This window comes from Orycteropus afer, unplaced genomic scaffold, assembly GCF_000298275.1.
Source record: "Orycteropus afer afer isolate SDZICR_OR568_19922 unplaced genomic scaffold, OryAfe1.0 scaffold00021, whole genome shotgun sequence".
In the NCBI taxonomy this organism is placed as follows: Eukaryota; Metazoa; Chordata; class Mammalia; order Tubulidentata; family Orycteropodidae; genus Orycteropus; species Orycteropus afer.
Genome location: NW_006921608.1, coordinates 12,682,259 through 12,693,718, shown reverse-complemented (window position 1 = coordinate 12,693,718; position 11,460 = coordinate 12,682,259). Strand labels below are relative to the sequence as shown.

General features: G+C 40.3%; 1 protein-coding gene across 1 annotated transcript in view; it reads left to right on the top strand.

Moving 5' to 3' along the window:
• Positions 1-7,976, top strand: part of SPAG1 (sperm associated antigen 1) — an 87,840-nt gene extending 79,864 nt beyond the window's left edge. The window contains exons 17-19 of the mRNA XM_007934830.1: positions 5,930-6,094; positions 7,361-7,732; positions 7,845-7,976. Of these exons, the coding sequence (XP_007933021.1) occupies positions 5,930-6,094; positions 7,361-7,732; positions 7,845-7,976 (669 nt within the window). The remainder of the gene's footprint in view (positions 1-5,929; positions 6,095-7,360; positions 7,733-7,844) is intronic.
• Positions 7,977-11,460: the final 3,484 nt, after the last annotated feature.

The following is an 11,460-nucleotide window of genomic DNA, read 5'->3' as shown; positions in this document are numbered from 1 at the left end:
CAGCTCCGTAGGTCTCCTTTTTTTTGGTATTTTCACGCAAATTCTTCTGCTAGTTGGGGTTTAGTCCAATTCTGCATCCTTTCCTTCAAGGCTTAGGGGTCCATGATTATCTTCTGTGTCTGTGTTAATTGGTTTCCCTTTTCTTTGTTGAAGAGGTTCTGTGCAATCCTTCTGCCTAGTCTGCCATCTTGCCCCCCCTCCCCCTGTTCATTCTTCTTGCAGTCCATAGTGTGTATTCAGTATTCTTTGCCAACACCATAATTCAAACACATCAGTTCTCCTTTGGTGTTCCTTAGTCATTGTCCAGCTTTTACATGCGTATGAAGTGATAGAAAATACCATGGCTTGGATTAGATGCATCTTAGTCGTCAAAGTGACTTCTTTGCTTTTTAATACTTTAAAGAGGTCTTTGTAGTAGATTTGCCCAATGTAATATGTCATTTGATTTCTTGATTGCTCCTTCCATCAGCATGAATTGTGGACCCAAGTAAAAATGAAATCTTTAACAATGTCAGTATTTTCTTCATTTAGCGTGATACTGCTTATTGGTCCAGTTGTGAGTATTTTGGTTTTCTTTAGTTGAGGTATAATGCATACTGAAAGCTATAATCTTTGATCTTCATCAGTAAGTGCTTCAAATTCTTTTCACTTTCAGCAAGCAAGGTTGTGTCATCTGCATATTGCAAGTTGTTTTCCTCCAATCCTGATGCTGTGTTCTTCTTCATATATAGTCCAACTTCTTGGATTGTAGTGGGCTCAGCATACAGATTGAATAAGTACAGTGAAATGATACACCTAATGTATACCTTTCCCGATTTTAAGCCACACAGTATCTCCTCATTCTGTTCAAACAACTGCCTCTTGGTCTGTGTACAAGTTCTGCATGAGCACAATTAAGTGTTCTGTAATTTCCATAGCTTCCAGCAGCACAGCCACAGGTAAGCCACCATAGATAGTACTACCAACTGACAGACAGGTGAGGCTGTTAGCAACTTTTAATGTTCTCCTTTTTGCCAGATGCATACATTTCTCAGTGTAGAAGCCCTCTTCTTCCCTGGCTTCCACATGGCTGATTTCTCTTCAGTTCTTGTTGTCTCTGACACCTGTATCAAAAGGAGACTCTTTCCCCCTCATTAGCGTCCATCTCAGTCTTTGGTTTTCTTAATTGTACTAACGTCAGTCTATACGTGATTTATTCATTGTTTATTTATCTTGTCATCTTCCCACTATAGATATAAGCTTCCATGAGGACAGAGACCACATCTGTCTTTTTTGCCATGCTATTCCCAGTTAGCCCTGGTGGCACAGTGGTTAAGTGCTTTGTTGCTTACCAAAGGGTCGACGGTTCAAACTCACCAGCCACTTGCAGGAGAAAGATACAGCAGCCTGCTTCCATAAAGATTACAGTCTTGGAAACCCTATGGGGCAGTCCACCCTGTCCTGTAGGGTTACTAAGTGTCAGAGTTGATTAGATGGCAATGAGTTTGGTTTTTGTTTTATTCCCAGCTCCTAGCACAGGGCTATGTTCAGTGAATATTTGCTTAGTTAATGAGTCTAACCACTCTCTGAGGTCTGACAGGCTGGACCACCTCCTCTTACCCTGCCCCCTTGCTTGATGCCAGTTACACCCTTCCCACTTCCCTCCCCCCTCTTCACACTTACCTCTGTTTCAACACTTATCAAACTATGTTACCAGTTGTCTTCTGTCTCCTCCAACCAAAGATAGTTCTGTGGGAGGGACTTCTCTTGAACGAATGAAGAAATCCAATCCTCTTCTAGGGTCAGACTTCCCAACGCTTCAGCTCACAAATCTCTCCTTTCAGGCTGCTTACTTGAGCTCCACACCACTATCACTGACCTTCTGGTCATCACTGCCTTGATCATCCCAAAGATAACCTCTGTATGCCTCAGTTTCCTTAGTTGTTGTTCTTGTTAGGTGTTGTCGAGTTGTCTCCGACTCATAGCGACACTATGCACAGCAGAACGAAACACCGCCCAGTCCTGAGCCAGCTCCATGATTCTTGCTATACTTGAGCCCATCGCTGCTGCCACCGTGTCAGTCCATCTCGTTGAGGGCCTTCCCCTCTTTTGTCGACCTTCCACCTTACCAAGCATAACATCCTTCTCCAGGGAATGGTCCCTTATGACAACATGACCAAAGTATGTGAGACGAAGTCTGGCTGTTCTCGCCTCCAAGGAGCATTCTGGTTGTACTTCCTCCAGGACAGACCTGTTAGTTCTTTTAACAGTCCATGGTACTTTCAGCATTCTTCGCCAACACCACAGCTCAAAGGCATTGATTCTTCTCTGGTCTTCCTTATTCCTTCCAGCTCTCACATGTATAAGTTTCCTTAGTGTCCCATTTTAAAATGGAGATGGTAAAAATAATTCGTTAAAGGAACAAATGATGCTGGCAAAACTGGATATCCATTTGCAGAAAAATAAAACAAGATCTGTACCTCATACCATACACAGAAACTAACTCCAGATGGATCAAAGACTTAAATGTGGAACTTAAAACTGTAAAGTTCCTCAAGGAAAAACTTGGGGCAGATTTAGGGGCCCTAATATATGACATAAATAGATTATCAAGCATAACCAAAAATGCACAAACAGCAGAAGATAGATGAACGGGACCTTCTAAAAATTAAATTTTTATGTGTTTCCAAAGACTTCTCCAAAAGAGAATCTACAGATTGGGAAAAAATATTCAGCAATAACATATTTGACAAGGGACTCATCTCTAGAATTTATAGAAAACTCCAACACCTCAATAACAAAAAGACAAATAATCCAATTAGAAAATGAGCAGAAGACATGAATAGGCACTTAACCAAAGAAGATATTTAAGCGACCAACAAAAATGTGAAGAAATGCTCATGATCATTAGCCATTAGAGAGATGCAAATCAAAACAACGAGACACCATCTTGCCCTAGCACTAGTAGCAAAGTTCAGCAAGACAGAAAATAACAAATGCTAGTGAGGATGCAGAGAGATTGGGACTCTCATACACTGCTGGTGGGACTATAAAATGATGCAACCACTGTGGAAAGCAGCATGGCAATTCCTTAAAAAGTTCACACTAGAAAAAACCATTTGACCCAGCCATTCTGTTACTAGGTATATATCCTAAAGAAGTGAGAGTAAGGAAAAAAAAAAAAAAAGAAGTGGGAGTAAGGACAAGAACAGATATATGCATACCCATGTTCATTGCAGAACTGTTTACTATAGCAAAAAGATGGAAACAACCTAGATGCCCATCAACAGAGGAATGGGTAATCAAACTGGGGTACATACACACAATGGAATACTATGCAACCATAAAGAGTAACATAGAATCTACAAAACACCGCACAATGTGGATGAACATTATGCTGAGTGAAATAAGTCAAATCACAGAAAGACAAATATTGTATTAGTCTGTTATTGTAAAGTCAAGGAAAGGTTTATATATGGAAGGAAATTTTCTTTCTTGGTTACCAGGGGTGAGAGGGGAGGGGAGGGAACACTGTTAGACAGGTAGAGACAAGTATTGATTTGGGCAGTAATGTACCAAATGTGAGTGATCAACACGGTGGCATTGAGGATGAGGAAGCCATAGAGAGGTGTATGGGAAGTATAGACAATAAAGATGAATGCTTTTGCACATACAGTACTGCGTTGTCAGTGATGGCAAACATTGATATATGGATGGACAGGCTGAACAACCAGGTATGTCTAGGTAGAGGGAGAGTGTGCCCATGATAGGGTTGGCAGACAGTGTTTCTACAAGTGTATTTGTATGTTCTGTAAGAATTTCTAGGTATATAGCAGAGCTGACAAGAAGGTTGTAGTCACTTTCTGGCCACAACCAGCTACTTGTAGGGAACAAGTAGTTGAACCTGTGGGCTTGGGACCATAGTCACAGGGGACATCAAGCTCAATTGGCATAACATACTACACAAAACATTGTTCCACATCCTACTTTGGCGAGTGGCAACTGGGATCTTAAAAGCTTGCAAGTGGCCATCTAGATGCAACAGTGGGTCTCTCCTTGTCCAGAGCAAAGAAGAATGAAGAAAATCAAAGACACCTGGAAATAATTAGTCCACATGACTGGTACACCATGCGATCTTCAGCCTATATGACTATGAGACCAGAAGAACTAGATGGTGCCCAGCTGGCACTGTCAGCCACTTGGAGAGGGGTCTCTGTAGGAGATCCTGGATGGAGTTGGAGAACAATGTGGAACAGAACTCAGAATTGTTAAAAAGGACCAGGTTTACTGGTCTGATAGAACCTGATGGAACCACTGAGACTATGGCCCCTGGTTGCCCTTCAGGTCTGGAATTGAACCCACTCCAAAGACAGGCATATTAGCTGAACACTTACATTAGGTAGATACACTCCTTGGAAAGATCAATCATGGGAGAGTAAAAGGGCTATATATGCACAGGGAGACAGCTTGGGGGGCAGGAGTGCATGGGAGGGAAGGACACAGGGAAGAGGTAACTATGGGGAGGAAGTGGGAAGGGTGCTGTTACATTGTGGGAAGTGCAGTCAATGTTATGAGACAAATTGTATGTGAATTGCTGTATGGAAAGTGAATTTGCTCTGTAAACTTTCACCCAAATCACAATTAAAAAAAATTTTTTTTTAAAAAAGAAAGTAATTCATTAAACGGTTTTTTTGGGCTTGTGGTTCCCCCCCCCCCCCAAAATATAAAACCAAACTTGCTGCCATGGAGTTGACTCCAACTCATAGCAACTCCCATTGAGTTTCCAAGGCAGTAAATCTTTATGGAAGTAGACTGCCCCATCTTCGTTCCACAGAGTGGCTGGTAAGTTTGAACTGCTAATCATCTGGTTAGCATCCAAATGCCACCAGATCCCCTTATAAAATGCGTAGAACAGTAAGGGTTAGCTGTTATTACTTCAACATGCCCTACTGCACCACTCCCTTGCCTTTCACATGTTTCCCTGCCTAGATGCTAATCATCCGGTTAGCATCCAAATGCCACCAGATCCCCTTATAAAATGCATAGAACAGTAAGGGTTAGCTGTTATTACTTCCTCAACATGCCCTACTGCACCACTCCCTTGCCTTTCACATGTTTCCCTGCCTAGAACACTTAAGATGTAAATACAATGCCATTTTTTTTTCTGGCAGGTTCTCACTGTGCCATTGTGACACTGCGGAATGTGGAGATTTGTTACTAATCGTACATAATTAACTATAGTTTGTAAATAATTTACCTTTATTTTTATAAATTAGAATGGGTTCAAGGTTATGCCTTTAGCATGTCACTCTTACTCTGGTATGTTGCTGGGGCGAGGGAGAGGGGCTGTGGAGTTACAGCTGGTCTCTCAGGAATGTCCCATGGCCACCGGCCTATCTGTGGTACAGCCTCCAGTGCATGTTATTGATGTGTCAGGAATACTTGGAGAGTTGACACATCATTCGGGTTCTGCGTCACCTCACCAGATCATTTTTGGTTTAACCAAAATACAACTGTAGTCTGTAGTTCTAGAGGAAGACCTGTCACAGCAGACTGTGCTTTTGTGGGATTTGTCTGCCACCAGATTCATTAGCCGTGTCTCATTAATCTTGGTGTCCCCTTCTTTCTCCTAACCTCACTAGTGCTTGACTCTTCAATGAAAGGATAAATGTTGACTTTATCCTGTTTCAAACAATATATGATTTTGGGGGGTCTTAGGGGGGGAAGAAAAGTGATTCTGTGCTTTTTCTTCTAGAGTGGATGTTCACTGAGTCATGGGTTATAATGTGTTGGCTCCACACTTGCTCTGGAGGCCTGCGTTTATAACAGTGGTGATGATGGGGATGCGTTGCATTCTTGTCACATGACTCAGCTCACCTTCCATTTCCACAAGGTAGTCTATGCCATTTCTCATTTAGTCATGATGATTATTTTCTCTGTCTACTTTCAGAATTATCAGAAAAGTTTAAATGATCTCAATAAAGTTCTCCTATTAGACCCAAGTATTGTTGAGGCAAAGATGGAACTGGAAGAGGTAACCAGATGCCTTAATATTAAGGGCAACACAGCATCATTCAACAAAGAAAAGGAGAGAAGGAAAATTGACATTGAGGAGGTATTTGTATTTGATTACCTTTGAAAGTACACTTTTCGGCTATCTTACACTAGATTCTAAGATCACAATCTTGTGAGTTCTACAAAAAAATTTTAACTTTGTGTTTTCATTCCGATGATGAATGAAAAAGTTGTGACCAATTATAAAGACAAAACTTCCCTCGTCAGTGATAATTCTCATTGCCTTCAAGTCGGAGCCAACTCATAGTGACCCCTCCTTGGGTTTCCGAGGCAGAATCACTATGGAAGTAGATTGTCTAAACTTCTTTCTGAGGAGTGGCTCGTGGGTTTGAACTGCCAGCCTTATGGTTAGCAGTCACATGCCATAGACATTACGCCACCAGAGCTCTCTTCATTGATAATTAGCCAATGTATTTCTCAGCTTGGGCCCACGCCTGGTATTTGGAGTTTCCACATTACTGAAATTCTTCCTGTCTGTGCCATACCCTCCCCACCCACCATCTTGCCTGTGACTGTTGCTTCTACTCCAGATTGATGTGCAAGCCTGTGGCCCATGAGCTTTGCTTCAGGGTTGACCTTGAGAATCTGGTCTTTTTCAGTGGCCTTGCCAGCCATAATCCCATGGACATTTTCCAGATCACCTCAGAGCTTTTTCGCGTTCTGAAATAGTGGGCTCATCAGAGACTGTGGTCTGTCTCAGAAACAAACCTATTTATGTGATTTCAGATAACTCGTATGTCTCATGCTGTAGCTGTTTACTTTGCTGTTACTTTAGAATGAGAACTCATGAATTCATGAATGCCAGTATCATCCCATTTAAAGCTTGACATTTCCACTAAGAATATGAGGCTATATGTCAAGAGATTCACTAGAGAGTGTTTTCTCTCTGAGCAGGGAGGGAGAAAACTGTTCTAACTGGGAAATATAAACCCCCCTTCTCTGCTGAATGTGAAGAAATCAGTAAATGTAAAATGGATCATGAAAAGGATAGTTGTATAGATCTTTTTTATTTCATACAATAGCTTTATTCATGGAAAATTATAAAAGTAAAATTTTATTGTCATATTTTTAATATCTAATTTTTTTAAAAAAAGAGCACATTTTTAAATTAGATTCTTATACTATACCCTAACATTTATGTAAAAATTATAGAGTTCATGATTTATTACAAATTGTAGATTTTCTGCTAAGAACTTGGCCAAAATATGATATATCTTGTGTATTAAATTTCCCTTTTGAGGAATGTGACTTGCGGTGTGGTGGTGAATGTTGCTCGGTGTCACTGTGTGATGTTTTTCCCATGAAGGTGAGTGAAGGCAGTGCAGAGGTGACTGGAATAACCTCGCCCAAGGTCTCCATTGACTGCCTCGCTTCTGAAAAGGGAAATGGAAGCAGTGGGCCACCAGAACCCTGTGAAAAACTACACATCTGCAAGCCTAATAATGCCTATGAATTTGGTCAAGTTATAAACGCTATAAATAGTAGGAATGATAAAGAAGCTTGTGCAGAGCTTTTAGCCGTCACTGAACCGAAAGATTTGCCAGCATTGTTGAGTAACAAACTCGAAGGGGACACATTCCTCCTCCTCATTCAGTCTCTGAAACATTGTCTTACTGATAAAGATCCCTCATTGGTCTATCAGCATCTTTTATATCTGAGTAAAGCAGAAAGGTTTAAGGTAAGTGGCAAAGTATTTTATTAATAGGGATTGATTGATTTTTTTTTTTTAGGATGCTGTAACTTTAAAATGTTAATTATTTATGCTAATATAAATTTTCTCCTTCTTTTAGATGATGTTGACATTAATTAGCAAGGGCCAAAAGGAACAAATTGAACAGCTATTTGATGACCTTTTAAACACATCAAGTAACCAGTTTACTTTAGAAGATTTGCAGGCCCTGAGAAGGCAGTATGAGCTTTAAATCAACATTTCTATTAGATTTTTTCCATGCGTGCATGTGTTCCACGGATGCTTGGAGAGGGGTTTATAATAAATTACATGGATAAAGTCTGACTTAAAAGAGATCCCTTGTCTGGACTGTAAAATATTATACTTATTTTTATACACAGATGATGTATATTCTATGATCTGCTTTTTATTAGTTGTAAATATTTTATTATGTACCAGAGAGCTAACATCTTTATATTTAATAATAAGTATATTTGGAACTTGTTCAAAATTCATTTTAAGTTATAGTATACATTTTATTTTAATAACTTGTTAAAAATTTTAGTTAAATTGCATTTCTCTGGCTATGAAGGTGTCCTCTTCAGTTTGATAGAAATGTATTTGAAGTTAATTTTTAAAAATGAAAGCTATTATTACATTACCTTTATTTCCTGCTAAGGTACACAAATAAATGCCATTTTATACTGCTTATGGATTATAATCAATTAAGGTGAAATCCAAACTTAAATTCATAATATGATAGGATTATTAAATAATTGTATATTTTAATTTAGAGCTATAAGAGGAATTTATTATTTTCTAATACAAAAACATTGCCTTATAATTATTAAGACCAAAATTTGCCACAAATTTCTAACACTTTTTATTAGATTGTAAAAAGCTGCTTTTTCTTTTATATTGCTTATATAAGTAATACAAAGCAACTAATTTATAAAAGCAAACCAAGCCTGTGTTTCTGTTTGAATCGTCATTCCCTTCTTTTCCCCAAACGTTTAAATGTATCCCTACCCCATTTTTGTTCTGTTTTACATATAACCATATTTATTCCCTAGTGTACAAGGGGCTGGGAAGAACTCTTACGCAGTAAAGCTCCGCCCAATTGTTAACTGGGTCAGAGGAAAGGTATTTCTTGTAATAAAGCATTCCGATCTCTATCAGTAGACTCATTTCTTCCTGTAGTCTGTGGTCAGTTTCCTTTTCCTGGAAAATTTTCCTGTTCATTTTCTTATGAAGATGAAAGATAAATATCACTTTCATTATTCCCATATTTCTTTTATAATTACATGCTATATAAATAGTCACCTTGGGTAAATGGTAACTTTCAAACTATGTCATTTTTTTTTTGTTCATCCATGAAAATTTACTGTAATAGGTACTTAACTCCAACCTTAAACAAAGCATGTTTTCCCTTTTTAATACTACTAGATTTTTGTAATAGTTAATGATGGATGGTGTTAAAGTCGCATCTTGTGTATGGAATTTACTTATGGAAATGGGACCTTTCTTTTCCTCTACAAAGCAACCTGAGATTTAGAGTTAACTCTATGGTAAATAATGAGCCCTGCTTGCGCAGCGGTTACATGCTCAGGTGCTAACCTCAAGTTTCGTAATTTGAACCATAAAGATGATTGTCGTTAGATGCCATCAAATTGGCACAAACAGAACGAAACACTGCCTGGTCCTGCACCATCCTCACAACCATTGCTGTGCTTGAGTCCCTTGTTGTAGCCGTTGCGTCAAGTGGTGGGTCAGCGGGAAAAAAGGAGGAAGCCTTCAGTGAACTGAATGGACACATTGGCTGTGAGGATTACAGCCTTGGAAACTGTGGGGCAATTCTACTCTGCCCTACATGGTCGCTATGAGTCAGAATGGATGGCAGTGGGTTTGGTTATAGTAAGGACATACTGAATAGGAAACTTTCTTTTCTGTTGACATTTACAAAGCTAGCATCTAGCACGATGCCTACGATAGTAATGTTAGTATTTATAACTGATGGTTTCTCATCTTTAGTCTGTGCCAGGCCCTGGGCATAAAGCTTAGCCTGCATTATCTAATTTAATCCTCAGCAGTTCTGTTACAGATGAGGAAATGATAGTACAGAGAAGATTGTGTAGATTAACAGGGGTCACAAAAGTGATAGGTCCAGGATTGTTTTTTGAGCTCATGAACACTGTACTGTGTAATGGAAAATATTTATTAAATATATGAATGGAATGATGGCTAAAATGCCTGGCCTTTAAGAGTTTCAGCTTGGGAGAAGCACTCACTGCCATCAAGTCGATTCCGACTCATAGTGATCCCCATTGGGTTTCCAAGGTGGTAAATCTTTACGGAAGATTGTCCAGTCTTCCTTCCATAGAGTGGCTGGTGGGTTTGAACTTCCATCCTTCTGGTTAACAGTCAGATGCCTTGGGCACTATGCAACCAGAGCTCCTGTGAGCCACAGGATACGTGAATGACTGATTTTGGTAAACTAATCGAGGTATCTGTAGTGGTGACACAGAGCACGAGGAGCGCTCAGTCCTGCGTGACAGGGTGGTGAAAGGCTTCAAGGAGGCAGTGATCTAGCGGCTTGAGTGTGTCATACGACACGGATGTGCCAGGCAGAGGGAGCAGAGAGGCAAAGGCATCAAGGTGCTTAATAGCGTGAATGGAAATCGTGAAACAGCTTGGTATGTTCAGGGAACTGTATGTAAGTTTAATATTAATGGAGCATAAGGTTTGTGTGACTAGAGAGCTGTATGCTGCATATAAGATGGCAGAAGTCTCAGAATTTTAAATAGACAGGTGGTTCCTTAGTGGATTGGGCATTGCTACTCTTAGCCAGCCTGAGTTTCTTCCTCACATGGGCATACACAGCACTACTCCTCATAGCGTCTTGTGATTGGTTGTACTGTGTGACCAGTTCTGGCAGTAGAGTGTGTCACTTCCTGGGCCAGAGTATACAAGACCTGGCACGGAGCTCCCCAGCTGACTTTCTCCTTGCTACAGTGCCCTTGAGAAGGGCTCACGTTGCAGACAGTGCAGTTGCAGGACAATGGTCTCTCCCAGCTTGGTTTGAAGCAGAGTCCTACCAGCCTACATTGGACATACATCAGGAGTAAGATACAAACTTTGTGTGAAGCCACTGAGGTTTGAGTTGTTTGTAACCAAAACAAAACGTGGCCTATCCTAATACACTGTGGTGTTTTGCTTTAATTCTGTGCTAATTGCAGAGCCCCTGAGCATTTTTGAGCTTCATTTGGATTTCATACTTCGGAGGAAGACTAAAGAAAAACTCTAGCATATACACTGGTAATGAATTTATTTCCTTCCTATATTACAAAGTCTTAGAATGAGAAGTTCACTAATAGTTGGATCATCTCATCTGTAACTTTCCCAGGATGGTTATTCCTGAGATTTTAGAAAAGCTCTCGGCACCTCTGTGAAATCCTGTCCGCTTTGTTGGACTCGGTGGTCCCTTCTGCCAGCCGCTTCCCGTGTCTCTCCCTTGCGCTCCCCAGGAGGCTGTCCCCGCTTTTCTGCTGCATCTACTTTGTGCTTTCTGCTTCGCTTGTTAGTGCTCTGCACCCTTCATGCTGCTCTCTCTTCCTGTTGTCCCTTGTTCCTGTCCGTCCTTCACGCTTCACTGTCATCTCCAGCAGCCTGAGCTAAGGGCCCCTTAGTTGTATTATTATTGTTACTATGCTTTTCATATTACATAGAAATTACGTTTG